Source organism: Orycteropus afer, unplaced genomic scaffold (genome assembly GCF_000298275.1).
Source record: "Orycteropus afer afer isolate SDZICR_OR568_19922 unplaced genomic scaffold, OryAfe1.0 scaffold00495, whole genome shotgun sequence".
NCBI classification, from domain to species: Eukaryota; Metazoa; Chordata; class Mammalia; order Tubulidentata; family Orycteropodidae; genus Orycteropus; species Orycteropus afer.
Window position 1 is genome coordinate 1,459,138 of NW_006922082.1, and position 25,124 is coordinate 1,484,261.

The following is a 25,124-nucleotide window of genomic DNA, read 5'->3' on the forward strand; positions in this document are numbered from 1 at the left end:
TATGTGCCGTTGAGTCAGCCCTGGCTCATAGCGACCCCTCTTTGGGTTTCCAAGGCAGTAACACTACAGAAGTAGGATTGTCCAACCTTCCTTCTGAGGAGTGGCTGGTGGGTTTGAACCGCCAGCCTTCTGGTTAGCAGTCAAGTGCTTTAGCCACTATGCTACCAGAGCTCCTACATACATACTAACACACGGAAATAAAAGATCAGACAGAAATAGACCCGAATATCAACAGCAGCAGGTCCGTCAAGGTGGTAGCATTAGGCTGAATTTCCTTTTCCTTTTCCCACTGAATGTGTATCATGTTTATAATAGGATAACACCAGTAAGGCTGTCTTCAGTTGGAAATCATGTCACCACCGTCACCAGGACTGCAGCCTGCGCTGGGGCTCCTGCTCAGGCTGGGGCAGTAGGGCTGAAGTTGTCCCTCTCTCGGAAACCAGGAAGAGCTGAGCTGGCATTCCTCTACCCCCTATCTTACCACTCCTCCACTGGGCAGAGCCCTGTGTCAGACCCTGGGGGTGGGGGACAAAAATGAAAAAAGCCCCCAGACTGTACAAGGAGGGCATTATAAACTAGGGCCTTTAAAATAGCAACACATTAACACTCCCAACTGAATATATATATACACACACTGAGAAACTGAATGTAACAGGAGATTAATAAAGAGGACGAGTAGCAGAATAAATGGCTGGAGAAAGGGTGTTAATAAAGGAAGCAGTTGCTGCGTTAATTGCTACAAACTGAGGGAGGCAGGCTGGGACTCCAGGAACCAAGAGGAAGTTGAGGGGCTTGGTGGGTCAGGACACCTTGGCGATGATGCAGCTCCCAGTTGACAGGGCTCCCCCAACACCTACTTCCTTCTGGCTCCTCTGGTTGCCAGGGCACGGGGGACTTGAGGGGCGCTCTGCAGGCCAGTTGGGTGGAGGGAGGGCAGAGAAGATGGGGAAAAGTGAGGCTCTGTCCTTGAGTCTTTCCTCTCACATCCTGCTGTCTCATCCAGGGTTCCTGAGATGTTTAGCAGTACTTCAGGCTCTAGGCAAGGTCTTGGCCCACCTTGTCCCCTCTACTTCCTACCTTTATCTTCTGCCTGGGGCCCAGACCTTCCCTGTCCCCAAGGCCAGTCACCTGGGATTGCAAGGGGCCCAGCTGGCCTCTTCATGGTGCTGCTGGGGAGGCGGGCGATGCGGCTGCGGCCCCGGCCCCGGCCCCGGGCCACTCCCAGGGAGCGGGAGACTGAGGAGCTGCAGGAGGAAAGGAGGGAGGGAAGGATACAGGCCTGCCTCTGCACTGTGGGGGTGAGGTGGGCAGAGCTAGACACTAAGACCTGAGAACAGGGAGAGGCTGAGATTCTTCAAGAGTTTCCAAGAGCTTCCAAGGCCAGATCTAAGGACAGGAGAGGCAGTGTGGGGAAGGAGAAGTTGGGTTTGGGACTTGGGAAGGAAGTCAAGATGGGGGTAGTCCTATCTCTGGATTAACCAGTGAACCCTGAATGTCTCCCTCATGGGTAGAGGGGTCTGTGGCCTTTAACTAAAGGAAAAGACAAGGAAACTTCTGTCAGAAAATTAAAGGCCAGCCCTGGTCAGACATCACCACCTGGTTGGCCCAAGTGTCCAGTGCCCTGGTGAGGGCTCTTTTTCTCCCCCACAGCTCCCCACCTCTCAAACCTTACCTCCCAACACACTTCTTCTTGCAGGTTGCAGTCCCAGGGAGGGAAGAAGTTGGCTTGAGGCCCTTTGTGGTGAACAGAAACACAGGCACACTAGGGGAAGGAGGAAGATGAAGGGGACCGATCAGGAGGGAACAAGAAAATAGTGGTGCCAGCCACTTCCTCCCTCTAGCCTCCAGTTTTGGGGGTGGGAAGGCTGGACAAGATGACCTCTGAGGCTTCTTCCTACTTAAGAGGCGGACTCTTCTCCCTGCCTCCCTTGGCCTGGGCTGACAGCTGAGTGACAGGCCTGTTCTGGGAGCACATCCAGATGTCAGTTTCTGGTGCATCCAGGGATCTGGAGTTCAAATGATTTCACCCTTCCACCTGCCCAGTTTGGAGCTTGTTACTGAGAGGTAGTCGGGGGCTGTGGGAGGAGGCAGTTGGCTGGCCCCTGCCTCATGAGCTCAGACCAGTCTGTTGCTTGCTCTTAGCCCTGGACTGTCCTGAGTTGGTTGTGCTTCCCCTACTCTCTGCCATTTGGGTGGAGAATGAGGGTGAGAGCTTCATCTTCTCAATGAAAATATATCTGAATAGAGTTTTCTGAGGACCCTCTTCTCAGTTTCAGAAGCTGGGCTGGAGGAACAAATCTGGTGGTAGAAGTGGTAGAAACAGGTATTTCCCAAAAACCAAGTCAAACCCATGGCCATCGAGTCAGTTCTGATTCAGTGACCCCCAACGGGTTTCCAAGGCTGTGAATCCTTACAGTAGATTGCCTCACCTTCCTCCCCTGGAGCACTGGTGGGTTTGAACCACCGACCTTCTGGTTAGCAGCCAAAGGCCTTACCCATCATACCACCAGAGCTCTTTAGGTATTTCCCAGTGGGACCCAAAACACTTAGCAATCAACACAGAGTGATAGCTAGTGTTGGGCTTCCCTCTTTAATTACTGTCCCCTGCTGACTCTTCCCACATTGGGGTTCCATTAGCTACTCATGGGAAAACCACAAACCAGCACAGACTAGGGGCTTTGAAGTGGGGCAGACAAGGTTGGACCACAAAAAGAAAGGACACCTCTGTGGGAACCAATACACTGGTCTCCTGGGCCTGGAGAGCAAAGTTGATTTCCTGTTCCACGAGGCAGGTGGTCTTGCACACCTCTGGGTAGCACCACTGTCTGTCCCAAGACCTCTGGCCCCCTGCTGGAAGGCCTAAGAGGGAGACCCACCTGGGGAAGAAAGGCTGCTCCGGCCTGTTCAGTTCCTGGGGGACATTCTCCCAGCCAAGGCATTCATGGAGACTGAGCTTGGAGGGGGGCTCCTCAGAAAGATCAAAGGTGGCATTGAGGTCCCGAGTACGTGGGGCCAGAGGGGTGGAGCAGTTCTGCAGGGCAGAAGGGCCCAGGGGCACCCGGCTTTTGATGACTGTGGCTGGGCAGATGCGAGGGGAATGGCAGGGAGAAGAGGTCTGTTCCCCCTTAGGGGTGCAGGGCGTGAATGCAGGTTGGGTCTCAGGCAGAGAGCCCCTCCCCAGGCAGGGGAGGAAGGACTGATGCTGGCGCTTGATCCCCAGCTTTGAGGCTAGTGGGCTGTCTGGCTCCAAGGGGCTCAGTTTTCTCCTCTTCTTCTTCCTCGGGGGCTGCTTCGATGCCTGGGCTGGAATGCAGTCATGTCCGGGTAGGATCCCCAGAGTGGGCCCAAGGCCACTCAGTTGCTTTGCCATGGTCCGGGTCACAGGGCCAGAGTAGCCTGGAGACTCTGGGCACAGAGAAGGAGGCACTAAGGGGAGACCAGCGATGACCAGAGGGAAGAAGGATTTGTGCAATTCGAGAAATGAGACACAGGAGAAACCCCTAAATCCTTAGGTCCACTGTAATCCCACATTCCCACGGGTCTAGTCTCCTACCTCTGCACCCAGCATGGGGCCCCTGGGCACCCCTTGGCCCCAGCTGAGCCTTGGAGATGCACCTATAGGCAGGAGCAGAGCGGAGTGCAGACTCACTTGACTCTGAACATAGCTCCTGGACAAGAGGTGTCCCGCTGGCCAGACCAGGAGTCTTAGAAGCCTCTGCTCCAGGCTCAGTTTTTTCCTCTTGCACCAGCTGTTGTAGGGCCTCAAACTCTGCAATCACGTCCGGGGTGAGGAGGTTGGCTGCTTGGAGCAGGGAGTATTGCCGCTGGGCCAGGCACAGCACCTTTAGGGCCAACCTGGAATGGAGGGAAGAAGATCTTCATTTCACTGGAGCCCTCTGCCCACACCACTCCCCATTGCTCCAGGTGTGGTGAGCAGCACACTGGGCTGGTCCCTCCACCCTCCTAGTGCTGGCTCCTGCTCTGCTGTACCCTTGCCAAAGAATGAGGCTGGTGAAGGTGGCCCAAGGTAATGGTGGCTTCACCCACTAAACACGCCACACAACAAAGTCATTGACTGGGGAAGTAGGGAAAGGTGCTAAGTGGCCTTGGACTTAGAAGGTCTGAGTGTCCTCTCAGCTCTGCCACTTACTAGTGGTATGGTCTGGACTAAGTTCATGTAGGGCAGGACTAGGCAGTGTTTCGTTCGGTTGTACATAGGATCGCTATGAGTTGGAGCTGACTGGCACCTAATAACTAACAACTTCATTTCCTTGAGGGGCAATACAAGGTAGCAGTTAAAGAGTCTGGGTTCAGGTCAGACTGCCTGTGTTAAAATCCTGGCTCCGACACTTTCCAGCCTTGTGATTTCAGATGCATTGGTTAACCAGTCTCCACATCCTTAAAATGGGGATGGTAGATGCACTTACCTCATAGGGTTGTTGGGCAGATTAAATGAGTTACTTTTATGTATCAAGAGCTTAAACAGTACCTGGTCCATAGTGATTGCTATGTTGTTGTTAGTTGCTCTCTAGCAGAATTAAATGTATGGTGACCCCACGTGCTATAGAGTAGAACTGCTCTGCAGGGTTTTCTTGGCTGTGATCTTTACAGAAGCAGTCTGCTAGGCCTTTCTTCCACAATGCCACTGGTTTGAACTGTCAACCTCTGGGTTAGCAGCCAACCGTAAACCACTTGTGCCACATAGGCGCCTACAGACTATAAATTTTTTTTGTAACACAGAAATAATACCATCTTGTTAGGATAAAAGGAGATTGACTAAGTTAAAACCAAACCAAATCCACTGCTGTTGAGTTGATTCCAACTCGTAGCAACCTTATAGGACAAAGTAGGATCGCCCCATAGTGTTTCCAAGGCTGTACATCTTAACAGAAGCAGACTGCCTCATCTTTCTCCTATGGCGTGGTTGGTGGGTTCGAATCACCAACCTTTTGGTTAGCAGCCAAGCACTTTAACCATGGTGCCACCAGATAGGCTGTGCTTATTTCGGTTCAGAAAAGATGCTCAAAACTGCTTTCAGTCAGACAAATACTATATTAGTTCACTATTGTAAAAAGTCAAGGAAAGGTTTATACATGGGAAGAAACTTTGCTGGTTACCAGGGAGGGGAGGAGAAGGGAGGGAAAGTCAAATTCCTAGATAGGTTTTTTTGGGGGGAGGGAATATATATATACCAAAGATTATTAGTGGTGACCAGGGGTAGGAGGGAGGAGGAAAGGGGAAGCTTTTGTTTGTGGGGCACTGAGTTTATGCTAATGGTGGTGGAATACTTTGGAAAAGGAGAGCAATAATGGTGGCACAGCATGAAAAATGTCACCAATGTCCCTGAGCTGTAAATGGGGAAGTTGTTATACTGGCGAATGTCTTGTTGTATACGTTTTTACCACAATAAAAGTAAAAAAAAAAAAAAGGTTTCAGTCACTGCTTTCTCCTGAAAAGTTGGGATCCTGAGGAAGTGTGTGTGAATTGGCACTGGAGAGGTACCTAAGGAGCCCTGGTGGTGCAGTGGTTAAGTGTTCAGCTGCTAACCAAAAGGTCAGCAGTTCAAACCCACCAGCTGCTCCACAGGAGAGAGATATTACAGTTTGCTTTCCTAAAGATTACATACAACCTTGGAAACCCTATGGGGCAGTGCTCCTCTGTCATACATAGGGTTGTGATGAGTTGGAATTGATGCCATGGCAATGGATTTGTTTTTTGGTTTGGAGAACTATTTAAAGGAGATTGTAAGGGTAACGTGATTATTGATATTGTAAGTTTAGATTCTAATAAAGCAAATTTTCTTTCTATAAGGCACATCTACAATAAAAGAATAAACCCAATTATCTCAGTGGGAATTATTCACAGCAGCTATTTTGTCTTCAGGTAGTTCCAGCTGCCTGGACTTTTCTGAAGCCTGTCCGCTGCCCTCAGATTGTGCTCAGGGAACCTAAACTCATTTCACAAAGCAGCCTGAAGGCCTCTTTGAAAGAAGGCAAAACATAAATTAAAAAGGACACTAAGAAACAAATTCATTTCATGTCCACCTGAGCCGCACATGATAATGAAGATTAGACTAACTGAGAAAAATGGGTGTTTTGGGAAAAAGCATTGGCCTGGATGTCTGATGGGCCAGGTCTGACTCTGTTGCTCTTCCTGTGGGACACTGGGCACAGGCCTTAGGACCTCACATGACAAACAGAGAGCCGGCCTTGATCAGGCCTTAATCAGACGCTCTTTGAGAAAACCGTTAGAAGACACTTCAAACTGAGCAGGTCTGTTTTCTCTGTTCTACATGTTAGACTTCAGCAAAGACTTCGTTTGAGGAAAGGAAATTGCAGCTAAAAAAAATTTCAGAAAAACCACTGAACTGGAAAATCTAAGATCCACTCAGTGTCCTGGTGATCTAAGAGTCTAAATTCCAAAGCCAAAGAGAAATTTTTGATTATCGGGTTGTTAGGGGGTTTCCAAATATGGAGGTGATCTAGGCTATCCCGCAGCCCCTGGGACTTGGCGAGTGTTTCTGTCACGTTTGATTCGAATGGACTTCAGCCTTGAGAGGCAGGAAGAGTAAGGCCCATGATCCCTGTATCGTGGTCAAGGAAGAAGCCACAGGTCGGAGATCACAAAACCCCAGTGACACAAAGCCAACATGAGAGCCCTGGTGTCCTCTCTCCTCGCGACGGGGGTACACCAAGCAGAGACCCAGAGTCATCAGTGGGAGCCCGTGGTGCCTCCTAGAGGCTGCGGGGACACACTGCCAGTGCACCCCTGCCTCTCCGGGGCTCCAGGGAGCTGGCAGCAGGAGACGGGTAACAAGCTGCTGATTATTCAGGCTGCAGCATTTTTGCTGAGTCGGGAACAGACACTCCCCAACAAGAAATAAAATTAAACAGGCCCTTCTGTCCAAAAGCTTTAAATATACTGCCTGGCGTGAAGCATACTGGGGAGGGAGAGTGGGGTTGGCAGCCGCAAAGCTAAGTGGCAGGGGATTTATGTACTGGGGGCCAAGGAAAAAATGCTACTAGCTCCTTGCCATTAAGCACAGAAAGAATGGTCCAAACTCCATTGCTCTTTGGCTTTGGGTGGTGGCTTGTATTTACTTCTGGGAAAAAAAAGCCCCAGTGAGTCTGTTGATGGAGACACCTGATAAATACCTGGTACAGGAAGGCTGTCCTTCCCCATCCTGATGCTCACCTTCTCCTGGCACTAGCCCAGCGACCCTGCCCTAACTTGGCGCTTGCCGTCTTTGGGGATGGAATTTGGTATTTGGCTGCCCCCTCCTGTTGGGCTGCCAACTATAAAGAATAAACAGAAATGATGATGAGTAAACAGGTGATGGAATCAAGGAGTTGAAAGCAGATAAGGGACAATGTTGATGAAAGGAGACTTGACTCCTAACTGGAGCTGAACCAAAGCTTCTGTGATGTACATAATTCCCACCCCGGGGTCTGTGAGAGAGTGGAGAAAGAAGACACCTACTGCTTAGAATGGTCCCTGCCCATGACTGGCTTGGGTTGTAGATGCAGGTCAGGGGACCGTGTAAATGGGTTTCTGCAGCTCTGCTCTGGCATCAGGACTGGAACCTAAGAAGAAAGGAAGAGTTACAGGAGAAGTCCTCCATCCCTTTACTTACATTGTTTTTGGTAACAGCTGTCAGTCAACCCCTGGCTCATGGCAACTCCATACATAACAGAGCAAAACACAAAATGCTGCCCGCTCTGCACCAGCCCCATGGTCAGTTGCTGATCAGACTGTTGTGATCCATGGGGTTTTTGTTGGCTAATTTTTGGAAGTAGATCACCAAGCCCTTCTTCCTAGTCCATCTTAGTCTGGAAGCTCCTCTGAAACCTGCTTAGCATCATAGCAATATGCAAGCCTCCACCGACAGATGGGTGGTGACTGTAAGAAGTGCATTGACTGGGAATTGAACCTGGGTCTCCTGTATGGAAGATTGAAAAATCTACCACTGAACCACCAAAGTCCTCCCTTTACTTATACAGCTCCTAAGATCTTTCTCTCTTCCAAGAGGGCTTCCTAGAGTGGCTTTCTTTCTCCCAGTCTCCTCCCCTCTCTCCCTGCTCCCCATCCAGTAACACACAGGCTCCTCACTTCCAACAACATAAGCATCTGACAGAATATTTCTCCTGCCTGCACAGGCTCTGAAGGGCTCCTAATGACTAAGAAGTAAGACATCTGGGTAGAAAATCCAGGACTGAAGGATTTGGAGTTGGGAACAGGCATTTCTCTCAATATTCCACTAGCTCCAAGCCTTCCTGATGCACAGGCCTCACGCCCCCAAGTCCTACCTTCTTGGCTGAGCCTTCATCCTTGTCCTCTGGGGGCTGTTCCTTGTCTGGTGACTTCCCTTCACCAGCCCTCTCTAACCGGGGCTCTATTTCCAAGCTCTCCTCCTGAAGGACTTCAGATCCTGGGTGGAGCTCTAGGAAACAGGGCTGCCTGGGAAGGCAGGACAGTGAAGGAAAGCCAGGAAGGCTAAGGGGAAATGAAAGAGAGAGGCAAGGGGTGGGGGTAGGTGGAGAAAGCAGGAAGGGGGAAGGTAGGGTCTCCATGGCACCCAGGTGGTATAGAACCTACAAGGGATGGGGGCTTGGATGTCAAATGGGCAAAGGTGAGAAAAGGAGTCAGGGATTTTCTGGTTTAGATAACAGTGACATCCAACCCCTAACTTCACCTTTTCTTGGATGGTAGGTACTGCTTATGCGAGCTAGCTAGGGTGTCATTTTCTCATTTGACACAGTGCAGAGCACAGTCCAATTGACAATCAGAGTGCTGGGCATGAGGTGGGAACCCCTGACTCCAGGTGTAGAACAGAAGCAAGGTGTCCCAGCCCTCCAGAAGCTGAAGAAGACCGGCTGGCTTCCCATCCTGGCCGGCAAGTTAAAGGGTAGGGGCAGGAAAGAGCAGCAGAACTTACTGTGGTTGTGGCAGGGCCAGTTTGGGGGATCGTGGGATCTCCTGTTGTGGGGCCCGGGCTCTTGCCTCATACACCTGGAGCTTCTCCCTCAGGGAGGCCACCTGGAACCGAAGCAGCCCAGGCCCTCAGAGTCCAGGGAGTGTAGGAAGCAAGGTGAGGCCGCAGAGCCCTGGCTGTACCCCGGTGCTCCTATCTAGTTTCGTCCCCCTGCCTGCGTGCCGTGCTCCCAGCCAGGCTGCCTGGGCGACTCCTCACCTCAGCTTGAAGCTGTTGGCAGATGTTGGCATACTGGCTGATGTGACAGTCCAGGCTGACCACATTGCTCTTCAGCTGGAATGGGGGCACAGAGGAGAAATCTGTTTGTTTAGTCAAAGCAGGTTTATCAACCACCTTCAATGGCCAGGCACTGTGTCAGGTACCTTATTCACACTACTGGGGCTCACTCTAACAACTGGGGGAATGTAGGCAGGAGGTGCTTTTGAATCCCAGACTCCTGACTCCCTGATGGATAATTCGCTCCCTTGGGCTTCCCACAGCAGCTCCAGGAGTACTAGTGCCCCCTAGAGGTGAGCTGGGGCAGGCCACCCAGATGCAGCAGAAACCAGTACAGGTTGGCTTTCATCTGTTTAATATTATATATTGGTGCCTGTGATGTTTGTTGAAAACATGGCCCTGCTGTTAAAAACAAGTTTGGAAAACAATTCCTGAACACGATGGCAAGGGAACCTCCTTCCTCTGCCTGGGGAAATCCTTGGCCCCGGCATCTGAGAAAGTGGGCTGGGCCCTCCCTTTCCTTCTTCCAGGGGAGCTTTTAAACCACGCCCCCCCAGGACTCCGTTCTCTCTGGCAAGGCACACACCGAGAGTTTGATCTCCTTGGCACGGTCTGCATACTTGAGGGTGTTGTAAGTGTCCTCGTAGGCCAGGCTGGAGGGGCTGATGGCAGCGACCATCACTGTGCGGCAGTTGCCCCCGATAGAATCCTTGAGCAGACGTGTCAGCTTGCTGTCGCGATAGGGCACGTGAGACTTGCGGCCCTATGGGACAGCGAGTGGGTGTGGGGTGCAGCAGCTGGGCTAGATGGGCCAGGTGGGACCCAGCAGCCTATGTGCGGGGCTGGAGGGAGGCCCTTGGACTTAGGTATTCAGTCGCTGCCCTGGGAAGACCTGGGTCCCTGCAGCTTTACCTTTGCGTCGGCCAGGGCATTGAGAACATTGATGAGTGCCAGCAGAGAACGGTTGATGTTGGCACCCTCCCGCAGCCGCTCCCCCTTTGCATGGGTGCTGGATGCCCGCTCTGAGCCAGCCAGGTCAATCAGGCTCATCTTGGCCACCTGAAGGGCCTGGGTCAGTCCCGGGACACGGTCCTGCTGCTTCACGAAGATCTGGAAGCAGAAGGAAGGAGTGGGGGGGGGGGGAGCTGGAAAATCAAGAGGCCCCTCTTCCAGGCTCTGACCCAAGCATGACATTCTCACCTGGAAGATGGCATGGGAACGGGAGGAAGTGGCATTGGCGTCAGTGGGGTGCTGTGTGCGGTTACGATTCCCCCTGGTCAGCATTTCCAGAAGCTGCTCAGCTGAGGTTGGCTACACAGGAGATGCCCAGGAAAGGGACTGTGGTCTCCCTCACCCCCTTGCTGCCACCACTGCTGCCACCACCACCACAGGACCCAGGGCATCCCCAAAATGCCTTGTGAGGGAACCCCGAAGGACCAATGGGGCTGCTTGTCCTACCCAAGCCCAATACCACACCTGGTGGAAGGAAAGACCTTGCACCACTACCCCCTTGTCGGGGTCCTCACGGATGGCAAGGGGCCCTTTAGGTTCCAGGAGGTCGTGGATCTGTTCATTGTATACCTGAGGAGGAAGGAAGCAAGGAGAGACCTGAGGGAGGGTGCACACTGGGAATCTTCTCTCCCTAGAGGCTAGGGAGGGGCTGAGGGCTGGGAGAGGGAAACTAGACTGGTGTTTGTGACATTCAGTGTACAAGAGCAGGACAAGCAGGTTTTCATTCTCATCAGTCTCTCACTGAACTGTCTCTATGGCCCTTTGGCCTCTCATTTGGCCTCAAACCATCCATTTACTACCACCTTCTCCCTCCCTTACTCCCCACTGCTCACTCCCTCCTCCCTCCTCAGGTAGCTGTGAAGGTGAGGGGTGAGTTGTCTGGGCTGAGAAGCGACCAACCCTACCTCCTGGTAGCTGATGAGGACCTCGAACCGCTTCTCCTCCTGGTGGGCCTCAAGACGCCTGTACAGTTCCATGGTGGTCAGGTACATGATGCCAGGGTCCCCCTCCCTACCAAGCATGGTGTGTGTCTTGCCGGCCCCTGTGGCTCCATAGGCAAACACTGGAGAGGGCAGAGTGGGGAGGGGGTGGTAGCAGGGCCAGATCCTCTTTCTCTAGGGTCTTCCCCAGTGTTTTTCCACCTGCTTAGCCCTTCCTTCCTCCCTAAGGCCCTTTCCTTTGGCTTCCTGTTCACCATGCCACTATTTCTACCCACTTGCATCCCTCCATCTCTGTGTTGCAGCATTTATGAGTGCTGCACATGTCTGTCCTGATCCTTGACAGGCCTGTGGATTCAAGGGCAGAGGGCTCCCCACTGCTGGTGGGTATCAATCTCTCTCAGGGGACGTTTTCTCCAGTGTAGGTCAGCTTCCTCTGTTGGAGGCTCACAACCCTTTCCTTCATATCATTTACTTTGGTTTATAACCACCTTCTTGTTGGTGTAATTTTGTGATTAGTGTCTTCTGCCCTCTCTAGACTGTAAGCACTGTGAGGGCAAGGAACCATGTCTGTTTGGTCTGCTATTGTATCCTCAGGGCCTGGTACAGTGCCTTGCATGTAGTAGAATGAATGGGGACTCACAGGGAATGGAAGGTCCACAGGTCTTCTCAACAAGTCATGCCTAGCTGAGGTGGAGGTGGTCACATGCCAGAAGACACATGAAACCCTTAGAAGGAAGCAGGGAAGCAAGGCCACTACCCGTCCCACTAGGCTCTTCCTCCTTGGTGGCTGGTTCTCACCTGAGCAGTTGTAACCCTGGAGGAAGCCATCCAGGATGCTGTGGGTGGTGTACTGGAACAAATCCTGTTGGGTGGCTTCTTCACCAAAGACCCGATCAAAGACAAACTTCAGGTCTTTGCCCTTCTTCTTGGGGCCATCATGGATGCTGCCCCATTTCAGGCCAGGGAATCCTCCATCAGGCTCCTCAGGGTCGAACACCAGCACCCGCTCATCCACCACCTGAACCACAGGCCGCCGTTGACTCTCCAACTCTCGTGGGGTTGGGGGTCGTACACGCACCACCACCTGCACCATACTGTCCTCCACCGCCATCACCATGGCAACACCTGGACAGAGACATAAGGAGATGAAGAATCACTGGACCAGGTGCCCCTCAGTCTAGCACTCAAGGTCTTCCTCCCAACCCCTCCCCAACAGCTGGTCTTGATTTTATACTTCCAGAGAAACAGTACAGTGCAGAGCCAGGGCTGGAATCAGAAAATCCACATCTACCACTGACTAGCTGTGTGGCCTTGGGCAAGTGATCCCTGGCCTCTAGGTCTGTTTCTTTACTTGTAAGATGAGGATAACATCACCCAGAACATCAGATTGCTATAAAGAAGGACTGAGTGAGTACGACTAAGTGAAAACAAAAGTTTTGCTTCCCTTATTGACAGCAGTTGGACAGGATATTATAGCTTGCAGACTTGTGTTCTTCCTTGTCCTTCATTATATCCCTCTTATTCTAATTTAAGGAGCTCTGGTAAGGCATTTGGCTGCTAACCAGAAAGTGAGCGTTTCAAACCCACCAGCTGCTCCTCAGGAGGAAGATGAGGCAATCTACTCCATAAAGATTTACAACCTCGGAAACCCTATGGGGGGTCACTATGAGTTGGAATGGACTCGATGACAGTGGATGGGTGGCATAGTGGTTAAAGTATTCAGCTGCTAACCAAAAGGTTGGCAGTTCAAACCCACCAGCTGCTCCATGGGAGAAAGATGAGGCAGTCTGCTTCCATAAAGATTTATAGCCTGGGAAACCCTATAGGGTAATTCTACTTTGTCCTTTAGGATTGCTACGAGTTGGAATAGACTTGAGAGGAATGGGTTTGGTTTGGTATTCTAATTTATCTGAAATTTAATTAATGCTGATCCTGAAATGCAATCAATTTTTCCAAATTTTATTTTTAATTGTATTTTAATTAATACATTCTTGTAAAAATGTCAAGCAATAAAGATAAAAACCAAACACACTGCCATCAAGTTGATTCTGACTTGAATGATTCTTGACTATAGGACATTGTAGAACTGTCCCATAGGGTTCCTAGGGTTGTAAATCTTTATGGAAAGACTGCCTCATCTTTCTCCTGCAGAGTGGCTGGTGTGTCCGAACTGCCATCCTTTTGGTTACCAGACAAATGCTTTAACTACTAGGCCATAAAGATAAAGTTCCCCCTAACCATTCACCAGGAGCTCTGGTAACATAGTGGCTAAGACACTTGCCTGCTAACCAGACGGCTGGCGGTTCAAACCCACCAGCCACTCCTCGGAAGGAAGGTTGGGCAATCCTACTTCCGTAGTGATACTGCCTCGGAAACCCAAGGAGGGGTCGCTATGAGTCGGGGCCGACTCGATGGCACATAACAACAATAACAACAATAACAACCATTCACCATTCCCGGAGGTTATCACTGTTGGCAGTTTTATGAGTCTCTTCCAGGCCTCCCTCCAAACATTTTGTTGTTAGTTGTCATCTGGTTGGTTCCAACTCATGGCGAATCAGGTACAATGGGATGAAACACTGCTCAGTCCTGAGCCATCTTCACAATCAGTGTGCTCAAGTCCATTGCTATTGCCACTATGTATTTTGAATGCCTTCCAACCTAGGAGGCTCACCTTCTAGCACTATATTGGACAATATTCTGTTGTGATCTGTGTAGTTTTCATTGACTAATATTCAAGTTAATTGCCAGGCCTTTCTTCCTTGTCTTGGTCTGGTAATTCTGCTGAAATCTATTCACCATGGATGACTCCACTAGTATTTGACATACCAGTGGCATAACTTCTAGTACCATAACAACACAAAAGCCACCACAGTATGACAAACTGACAGACAGGTAGTGGTTCATACATTTACACACATATATTTATACATATGGAACTATAGTTTTGGTTTTAGTGTTTTACAGAAATGGTATCATACTGTGCATATTGTTCTACAACTTGCTTTTTATATTTAATATCTCTTCAAGGCATACTTATCTCATTCTTTCTAACTCCCTGAGAGTATTCTATGGTATGAATGCTCTATAATTTTTTCTACTATTACAAAAATATAGATAACACAACATTTGCCAATTCAACATTTTTCATGCGTACAACTCAGTGACATCAATTACATCAGTCATGTTGTGCAACCATCACCCATATCCATTGCCATGGATGCTTCACTTGAAATGTTCTTCTTTAACTTTGCCCTATTGACTTATGGGTATTATTTACAATATTTCATACGTAAAACAATGTTGCAGAAGCATCCTTTTCATGGTTGCTGAGCACAGGTTAGGGGACATCACCAAGAAGTCAACCTGCTATGTCATAAGATGAGAACATTTTTAATTTTAGGAGAAACTGTCAAATTGAGCAGTCCAGAATGGCTGTACTTAGTTATACCACTGCTAATCACATACATGAGTATCCATCTCCCAACATCCTTACTAACACTGGATCATGTTAATTTTTGGCCAATCTGCTTGTATTTAATTGTTATCTTAATTTGTATTTCCTTATTACTAGCAAGGAGCTCTGGTAGCGTAGTGCCTAAGGTACTTGACTGCTAACCAGAAGGCTGGTGGTTTAAACTCACCAGCCACTCCTCGGAAGGAAGGTTGGGCAATCTATTTCCGTAGTGATATTGCCTCAGAAACTCAAGGAGGAGTCGCTATGAGTCGGGTCCTACTTGATGGCAAATAACAACAATAAAAACAATATTACTAGCAAGGTGGAGCATTTGTATTTCTTTCTCTTGCAATTGTCCGTTTTATTTGCTCATTTTTTCCAGATTGATTGTCCTTTTGTTAGAAATCTACAAGACCTTTGGACATTATTTAACATCTATATTAAAAATATTTTTTCCCAATTTATCATTTGTCACTTGGCTTTGTCGATGACATCTTTGCCTTACAAAATGTGTATATACTTAAAGAGGCTAATATAGCTATCTTTTCTTTTAGAGTTTTAGGATATTTTATCTTCATTAAAAATGTGTTTCTCCAACCCCGAGGCCGAACAGAGTCTCCTAAATTTTGTTCTAAGGTTTTTTTTTTTTTTTTAATTAAAAATGTTAAGCTCTCTGGAATTGTTTCAACATGGAATAAGATAGGTATATAACTTTGTTTTCTCCCAGTCAGGGAGCCAGAGGAGCCAGCACTGATTATTAATAAATACCCCTTTCTCTTGAAATGCCACCACCTTTGTCACATTCAAATTACTAATTTTCTGAGGTCCATTACTGAGCTTTCTATCACATCCCACTAAGCTGTTTGTTTACCCCGGTGCCAGCACCACACTGTTTCCATTATGTCACTTTACACTATGCTTTATAGCTAGCACGGCAAGACCCCTTCACTGGTGTTCTTTTTCATAATTTTCTTGGTTATTTTCAGGCATTTATTATTCTATTTGACTTTAAGAAAATTTCATTATTTCTACTCCAGCCCTAGAACCCACCCCACAAAAACACTCTGTTGAGATTCCAACTGGAATCATGTTAAATTTGCATATTTACTTTACTCTCTTAAACTTTCTCATGCAAGAACATGGCTATTGCCTTTCTATTTGTTCAGATATTTTTTATGTCCCTCAATAAGATTTTATACTTTTCTATCTCTTTCAGATAGTTTCTGTAATTGTCCTTTTAATATAATTCTCAAGGTTTTTATGGACTTAATTGCTCTTATGAATGGACCATCTTCCCTCATTTCCATTTCCAGCTGGTAATTGCTAGTACGGAGAAACATGACAGATTTTTATATACTGGTCTTATAGTCACCACTCTCTTAAACTCTCTTATTAATTCTGATCGTTTTTATTAGAGCCTACTGGGTATTTTAAGTCTATAAGTATATGTCAAAAAATAAATTCTTTTTATGTTTTCTTTTCTATATTTAAATCAAATATTTCATTTCTTGCCTTACTGTGTTCCCTAAAATTTCCAAAACAATGTCAAATAATATTGATGATAATGGACATTGTAGTCTCATTCCTGATTTTAATGGTAATGACTTTAATATTTCACTGTTTAGAAATTAATTTTTGGACAAGTAGTCTTACCACAGTTAGTAATTTCTCCTATTAGTATTTTATTTAGAGTTATTACTAGGAATGTCTCAAATTTTATCTAATGCCTTTTCAGCATCTCCTGAGATGTTTATGGGTTTATTTTTCCTCCCTTATTTTGTTGATGTGGTAAACTACTTGATATTATTTCTGGTATTGAACCAGCCATGCATTCCTGGGGGAAAAAAATCCTATCCTGGCCATATGAGGTTTTCCATTTTGAAACGTTCAACCTTGTCAATCTTTTCCATTTATGGCTTTTACATCTTATTGAAGTAGCTATTCCTTCCTCAAGGTTTAGAAGTATTTTTCTTTATATTTCAAGCTAATGTTCTTGCTTTCTTACACTGATGTCTTTATCCAGATGGAATTGACTTTGTGTCAATTGTATGAGGAGGTTTCTAAAGATCTCTTTCCAAATGGTAAGCAATCATCTCAAGGTCATTTGTTGAACAGTGAACTGTTTCTCCACCAATTTGAAATGATGTTTAACATAACTACATTCTCACACACACATGAATGTTTCTGACTCTCCATTGTATTCTGTCTCTTCTTTTCCTCAGCCCCTCACTGTTACAATTCCTAATGTTAAAAAATATTGCATTAATTCAAAAGAATAACACAGTATTTGATTGCTCTGTGACTTAATAGATAGTTTGCAAATTGGGGCAACATTTTCCTCACGCAAGAGGAGCTCACTTCCAGAGAATGGAGAATTCAGAGACTTAAATAGTTTTTTGCTTTATGAATACAAGCTTCTGCCACGATGAAGTACTTAAGGGTTACTGAGTTGGCATTAAAAAGACTTCTGAAGATTTTGGCCCTTTACCCATTGTTACCTGTAAGACCTCTTGAAATTAAAATCCGGAGAGGTCCAGAATCTTCTCCGTTAATTTAACAGAAGGTAAAGGTAAAGGTTTTGTTACTGATTGATTATTGACTGCCCTTTGAACAGAAAAGAAAAGTCTATTATGAATTTTGGGTGAAAAAAACTAGTCTGGCAAAGCCAATGACAAGAACAGTTGTGGGTCAGGAGTTTTTAGGTTCATGGACAAGAAAAACCTCTTGAAATAAAAGTTAAATACCCATTTTTAATAAAGGCTTCCCCACCAATCTCTTCCCTTCTGGTCATGATTGAGTACACTCTTTAATCATTATGTTTGTATAATATATTAATTCATTACTCTTCTTCTTGGCTATTCTTGGGCATCTTTTCTTATATGATCTTAGCATCAACTTACAATGTTCCATGAAAAATCCTGCTAAGATTTCAATTGGGGTTATTTTGAATTCATAGATTAATTTGAGGAGAATTGGCATCTTTACAATATCAAGCCTTCCCATCTAGGAACATGGTATCTCTTCCCATTCAATCACATTTTTATAGTATTCAGCACAATTTTATAGTTTTTCTCACATGGGTTTTATAGCTTTCTTGATGGGTTTATTACTATTTATTTTACACTCTGTCACATTGTGAATAGGCTGTTTTTGAAATTACAGTTTCTAGTTCATTTTTGCCAGTATTTAGGGAAGCGACTGATTGCTGCCTACTGACCTCGTTATCTGGCCACATTGCAGAGCTCACAATTGAGTTCTCATAGCTTGTCATTGATTCGCTTAGATTTTTTCAATTAAATGAAAATAGTTTGCAAATAATGACTGTTAGTTTCTATTTTTAATGCTGCTATATTTAGTTCTACCCCAACCTCCCCATTAAGAATGTAGGAATGAGTATGGAATTTTATCAACTAGATTTTTGCCATTTACTGAGATATTTGGTGTTTTTCCTTCAATCTGTTAATGTAGAGGGGGAGACATGGATAGATTTCCTAAGGTTGCCCTGATAACAATTCCAGACACTTACTTTCCTGTTCACTCTTTTAATCCCAGGAGCTCTCTTCCAGGTTTCTCATACTTTGCTTTGAGCTGCCTTCCCAAGGGTAAGGATGGAATTTTTGGAATGCAGACACTCTGGAAAAGTTCAGCCCAAGTCTAGGGACATATTAACAGGGGTGAGGAACAGAGACTTTTCCTGAGAAATATGAATAGATGATGCTTTCCTAGTATAAATGGGTCACAATTGCCAAGGTCATTCACTCAACAAGGAAAAATTAGATTTCTGCCTAATACTCCAGCAAACAAATGCTTTCCTTGGGGAATGAGGCAGAATTAAGCTGATTGGCAGTTTCCATCCCCTCATCTCCAAACTTCTTAACTTGTTCTTCACATAACACAAAGGAAAGACATCAGCAATAATCCTTTTACATGTGTATGAGTTCTTTCCTGTCACAGCAACCAGATCGCCATAATGATGAAAATAATGACCAAGTGCCCAGTATGTCAGGGACTGTTCTAATCCCCTCACATGCATCATCACCTTATCCAGTGAAACCTCAGAGAGCCGGAACTCGACAAGACCACCTTGCTTTTCTGGGTCTCACAAGTTTCCAGCCTTTGATGGGGTGCAGTCTTACCACTTTTCTATTTTTCTTTGTTAGTGGAAAAAATATTTGAACTTTCCTTCTCTGAAAGGTTTGTACCTTACACGGGTTCCAGCTTTCCCAGGTTTTACCGTATTCTCATTGCAATCCCGTAGGATAGGTACTATTATTATACTCATCTTTCAATGAGAAAATTTAAACAGAGGGGGTTAAGCAACTTGCCCGGGGTCTCAATGCCAGTAAGTGACGGCGCACGACTCCAGCACAGGCATTCTGATTGCAGAGCCTGCACTGTTGCCTTATAATCATATTATATTATGATTAGCACATTATTGTAATAATTTCTATGTCTGCATAATAATTATAATCATTTTATGTAACTAGCATTATCTATTCTGCAAACCCTTTCAGATATATGGACGATCTGAGAGAGTTCCTATCTCCTGTTCTTGCATTCCCACCCTTGGGGACCACACACTTGTACCCACATGGGGAAATGGAGGTAGAGGAGGCCTGGGCCCACAATGGCTGCTTAACAATCCCAGCTCCCCAGTGGGAGGGTTTTTGCTGAGGAGGAGCTACAGAGCAGCCTAACATTCTAAGCAGGAAATTAAAAAGGGCATTGGCAACAGAGTGCTCATAACATTTACAGTTCTCTCCTCCCGCCTCCTGAGGTCCAGCAAGGCAGACGGTTTGCCTAATGAGATGTTTTCCTTCTTCTTGAGACAGTGTTGGGGCAGTGAAGAGGGGATGGGGGGTGGTGACACTAGTCATGGGCCATGGCTGCAGCTAGGTTGCCTGGGCCTGGTCTCTGCTCTGCCTCTGACTGGTGGCAAGGTCTTTCCAGGAGTCACACCCTGTCCATGTCACATCAGCTTCCCTATCTGAGCCCGCAGGAACAGCTACCAATATGCTCCCGCCCCAGGGGGATGGGAAGATTAATGAGAGAATGTTTGTCAAGTTTGCTTTGATCCTCAGTTGGAGAGAGCATTTCAGCTCAAAGTACAAGCGAGATGATTCTTTAATAAGATCTTCAGGGTTCTGAGCCAGCCACAGCCACGTCCTGTTTCTAACCCAGGGCAACTCATTAAAACCCAGAGGCTAGTGCACAGCCGAGCTGAGGCTGGGAAGCCACATTCTGCTGTTTTCTGGGTGGCCTCCTCTGTCCAGCCCCGAGGGGACAGGTAAACCGAGTACAGCTCCTTAGAAGCTTCTGGAGAAGAATTTCTGAGGGGATCTCTCTTCAGAGATTGGGAGCTGGGGGATGTGGGAAGGAGCCTAGCTGTGGGATGTTCTATTTCTATATTGGTGTCTGGAACCCCCCCTTCATTGCTCCTCCACAACCCTCACTCACTAATGACTGTTGTCCATAAGCTCCATGAGAGCAGGACCCACTTCCAGCCATAGTCAGTGTGTCCCAGGTACCTGGGCACAATGCCTAGCATGCAGTAGATAGTTAATATCTGTTCTATGAGAAAATAAAACTCATGGGAGAGCAGAAGCCAAACCCAAAAGTCTAAGAATACTTGTTATTATAGGCAACATGTACATATTGAGAGCTTTTATGTATCAGGCACTATGCTAAGTGCTTTACAATAGTACCATTTCATTTTTACAATAATCTCACAAAGGGATGGAGGTTATTGATACAATTGTTACATTCCTACTTTACAAGGGAAATCAAGGCTAGTAGTCACAGGTAGGCAGCAAAGGCAGAACTTGACCCTGGTCTGCCAGTCCCCAGAGGCACTGCTCTTCATCCCTAGGCTCATGTGCCCCAAAGCAGGCCTTTCCCAGCTCCCTCCTCCCCTCCCCTTAGTACCCACAGAAGAGCCACATCCTACCACCAGCTAGCTGGGCCTTTCTGCTTGAGCTTGCACAGAAAAGGACCTGTCTCCCAGATCATTCTCCTCAAGGAGGAGGCAGAAATGCAACGCAATGCAATGCAACACACACCCATCGAGTTGGATCTGACTCATAGCAACCCCTCCTTGGGTTTCCAAGGGGTATCACTACTGAAATAGATTGCCCAACCTTCCTTCCAGGGAGTGGCTGGTGGGTTTGAATGGCCAGCCTTCTGGTTAGCAGTCAAATACCTTAGGCACTACACCACCAGAGCTCCCTTGGAGGCAGTTGTTGTTGTTGTTATGTGCCATTGAGTCGGACCCGACTCATAGGGACCCCTCCTTGGATTTCTGAGGCAGTATCACTACGGAAGTAGATTGCCCCATCTTCCTTCCGAGGAGTGGCTGGTGGGTTTGAACCGCCAGCCTTCTGGTTATCAGCCAAGTGCCTTAGGCACTATGCTACCAGAGCTCATCATCCACATGTGAATGCAAAGAAGGCAAAAATCTCCCTTCCTCAATCCTCAGGTGAGGTGTGTGCCTTGGTTCCCACCATCAGTCAGTAAAACAAGAGGATCTCATTTTCCTCCACAGATGTCCACTGGGTGGGCTCCGAGGGCAGGGTTTGTCTTCATTTCTCAACTTAGCATAGAACCTACTTATGAGAATGTTTTATGACTACGTGTTTTTATTATGTTTCCTAACTAATTGTTCCACCAACCATCTATCAGTTCATCATATTGTAATGGCTTGCATGTTGCTATGATGCTGGAAGCTATGCCACCAGCATTTCAATACCATTAGGGCCACCCATGGTGGACAGGTTTCAGCGGAGCTTCCAGACTGAGATAGACTAGGAAGAAAGCCTGGCAACCTATTCCCCAAAATTAACCAGTGAAAACCCTAGGATCACAACAGAATATTGTCCTATATAGTGCTTGGAGGTGAGTCCCCTACAGTGGACCAAAAAAAAAAAAAGGAGTTCTAAGTTGGAAGGCATTCAAAATACAGTGGTGACAACAATGGATTCAAGCACATCAATGATCACGAATATGGTAGATGGTGCAGGACTGGGCATTTTGTTCTGTTGTCCATGTGTCACCGTGAGTTGGAGCTGACTTGACCACAACTAACAGCAACAGCAACAATAACTGATTGTTGCTTGTGTATAAAAATGTAATTGATTTTTTTTTTAAACATTTAATTGGTTTGGGTGAGTTTACGGAGCAAATTAGTTTTCCATTCAACAACTTACACACATTTTGTTTCATGACATTAGTTGCAATTCCCTCAGCATAACTGCCTCTTCCTACTTCCTTCCTGGGTTCCCTTTCCCAATTGTCCATCTTTCCTTCCCCCTTCCTGCCTTCTGAACTTTGTTTTGGGGTAAATGCTGCCCTTTTGGTCACTTACACTTGATTGTTCTGAGAAGCATGTTCCTCACAGCTATTATTGTTCACTTTATAGGCCTTTCTGTTGTTTGGCTGAAAGGTTATCTCAGTTCCATGTTTAAAGGATACCTAGTCACTTGCCTGCTAACCAGACGGCTGGCGGTTCAAACCCACCAGCTACTCCTCGGAAGGAAGGTTGGGCAATCCTACTTCCGTAGTGATACTGCCTCGGAAACCCAAGGAGGGGTCGCTATGAGTTGGGGCCGACTCGATGGCACATAACAACAACAACAACAAAGTCTATAGTATTGGGAGTTCCACCAGTCTATTAGATCAGTAAATCTTTTCTTTTTCATGATTTTGAATTTTGTTCTCCATTTTTCTCTCACTCTGTCCAAGACCTTCTATTGTGATCCTGATCAAAGCAGTTGGTAGTGGTAACCAGGCACCATCTAGTTCTTCTGGTCTCGGCCTAGTGGAGGCTGTGGTTTGTGTGGTCCATTAATCCTTTTGACTAATTGTTTCCTTGAGTCTTTGATTTTCTTCACTCTTCTTTGCTCCAGGTGGAAAGAGACCAATAATTGTGTTAGATGACTGCTCACAAGCTTTTAAGACCTCAGTTGCTACTCACCAAAATACAATGTAGAACACTGTTTTTATGGATTATGCTTTGCCAATTGATCTAGATGTCCTCTGACACTATGGTCCTAAGCCTTCCAACTCAGTGTCTCAGTCCTTTAAGGTGTTTGTTATGGCTAAGAAGTTTGCATAACTTTGCCCCCTGTATGCTCCACTATACACCTGAACATATTTGTACTATATTCAAATACACATGCCGATATCCTCTGCCAACCTATGCTTGTGAATGTACTCCCATATGCGATTCCACACCTGTTCAGCTTACATGTCTACCTGTGATGCAGTGATTACTTGGTATGGCTTTTCTAGCCATGGTCTTTATGACTCCCACCAGACGACTGGGTAGAACTATGAAAATGTAAGGTGCTTGTGGCCCACCAAGGTGATTAGATAGCTTGCTAATAATGTAAATAAGGTACATGGTGCCCTTGTGGGAGTGGGACTGTGCCAATAAGGTGTATGGAACCCTAATGTGAGGACTAGTCAGTTTTGCCATCTTGCTAGGCTTAAAATGAGCCATCCCAGAGGCAGAAAAGGGGGATCTCACTGCCGTCAAGAGAAAAGAAGCCGGGGGAGGGGGGGAGCTCATCCTTGAACCAGAGATCCCTGTGTAGAGAGATGGTAGCAACAGAGGCAGCAGAACCAAGAAACCAGCACAAGACAGAGTGGTGGGTTTGCTGGCTCACGGAGCAAGAAAGCTGAGTGCCTTTGGGCAGGAGGTTTGAGGCTGGAGTGTGTTGCACCTATTGGCAGAAGTAAAAAAAGCTTTGTAACACTTGCTAAAGCAGGGTAGAGGCCAGGTCAAGAGGCTAAGGGCCAAAGAAAGGTGTGCCTGCAGGCATGGGCAAGGGAAGGCTGTCCTGATCGAAGAATTATATCCTGAATGTTCCTGAACCTGACTTGTAACCTGTTGCTACCCTAATAAACCCCATAATCATGAGTATTGTCTATGACTTCTGTGTGGCCATTGTAACGCATTATTGAACCCAGCAGAGAAGTAGATTGTTGTAGGAGGGACAGTGGTGCCAGAACTGGTAAAAAGGTTGTGAGGTGGCAGCATGTCTGATTTCCACCTCATAGGAATCATGCTGCGGATGGTGATCCTCTCTTCCTCTCAGGAAGGGGTCAGAAGATACCAGGCTCATACCCTTTTTTTTACTATGTATCCACTCATAAATTACTGTTTGTTGCTACTGTTATTGCAGGATTGTGTATGTATTTACTGTGGCCTTTTACTCTTGTGTACCTCCCAGTATCTTCCTTTGCTTTGGTCCTGTTGTGCGGACCTCCTCCTTACTGTATATTGTCTTTCCCTTCTAATCCAAGTTAATACATGTCTGCTATCCAGTTACTGATTTTCTATTTCTTCCTCTCCCATCCTGGTAACCATCAAAGAATGTTTCTTTCTGTGCGTAAACTTTTCTTGACTTTTTATAATAGTGATCCCATACAATATCTATCCTTTTGTGATTGACTTATTTTACTCAGCATAATGTCCTCCAGGTTCATCTATGTTATGAGATGTTTCCCAGATTCATCGTTATTCTTAATGTTGCATAGTATTCCAACGTGTGTATGTACCATAATTTATCCATTAATTTGTTAATGGGCACTAAAGTTGTTTCCATCTTTCCGCATTTGTGAATAATGCTGTGATAAACATAGGTGTACATAGATCTATTTGAGTTATGACTCTTAACTTCTCTAGGCTGTATACCTAGTAGTAGGATGGCTACTATATACTGTCTCTATTTCTAACTTTTGAAGGAAGCGCCATTCCATTTACCACAGTGGTTGTATCATTTTACAATCTCATCAGCAGAGGATGAGAGTTCTAATCCCCCCACACCCTTGCCAGTATTTGTTGTTTTCTGGTTTTTTGACAATTGCTATTTTTTTTAAATGCATTTTATTGAAATATAATTTATGTATAGTGAAATATACAAAATTAAAGTGACATGGGTCAATTTTTTTTTTTTTTGCAGTGTTCCCTCCCCTCCCTTTACATCCCTGGCAACCAAGACAGAAAGTTTCCCTTCATATATAAACCTTTCCTTGACCCTCCACAGCAATGAACTAATACTATATTTGTCCTTCTGTGATGGACTTATGTCACTCAGCATAATGTCCTCCAGGTTCATCCATATTATGCGGTCTTTTGCAGACTCTACATTATTCTTTAGTGCTGCATAGCATTCCATTATGTGTATGTACCATAGTTTGGTCATCCACTCTTCTGCTATAAATCTTAGAGATAAGTCCTTTGCCAGATATGTAATTATCGGCAAAAATGAATTTGTTACTGTCATTGTTGTTATGTGTTTTATCGTGGTGTCAATTCCTTTGTTCCATATAATTTTCTATGCTGAGCTCGTTTTGTTTATGAATCGTGTTATTACTTCCTTCATTGCTATTGTTTTAGTATTTGCTGAATATTTATGCTGGTCCTCTTTTTTGATGTGAAGGTTTATCATTTTTTTTTGAGGTTACCCTATGATTTATAGTGTTCTTCCCAAGTTTAGAACAGTCC

The 25,124-nt window shown here is 46.2% G+C and overlaps 1 protein-coding gene across 1 annotated transcript; it reads right to left on the reverse strand.

Moving 5' to 3' along the window:
• Positions 1–800: 800 nt before the first annotated feature.
• Positions 801–12,277, reverse strand: KIF18B (kinesin family member 18B). The gene is made up of 15 exons (XM_042782867.1): positions 11,959–12,277; positions 11,125–11,282; positions 10,685–10,789; positions 10,409–10,519; positions 10,121–10,318; positions 9,795–9,971; positions 9,191–9,265; positions 8,936–9,036; positions 8,307–8,493; positions 7,480–7,583; positions 3,650–3,855; positions 2,877–3,405; positions 1,673–1,762; positions 1,129–1,244; positions 801–907 (listed from the first exon to the last, which is right to left on the reverse strand). Exons 1-15 carry the CDS (start codon positions 12,275–12,277, stop codon positions 801–803), a joined length of 2,583 nt encoding a protein of 860 aa, XP_042638801.1.
• Between the last annotated feature and the right edge of the window lie 12,847 nt (positions 12,278–25,124).

Excerpts from the sequence above, each read along its gene's own strand:
- KIF18B (XM_042782867.1), bottom strand. The coding sequence starts at position 12,277 with ATGGTGATGGCGGTGGAGGACAGTATGGTGCAGGTGGTGGTGCGTGTA. Across the intron at positions 10,319-10,408 it reads GTTCCCATGCCATCTTCCAG|ATCTTCGTGAAGCAGCAGGA; the intron begins GTGAGAATGTCA and ends TTCTGCTTCCAG. Across the intron at positions 908-1,128 it reads TGGGCCCCTTGCAATCCCAG|AGCGCCCCTCAAGTCCCCCG; the intron begins GTGACTGGCCTT and ends ACTGGCCTGCAG.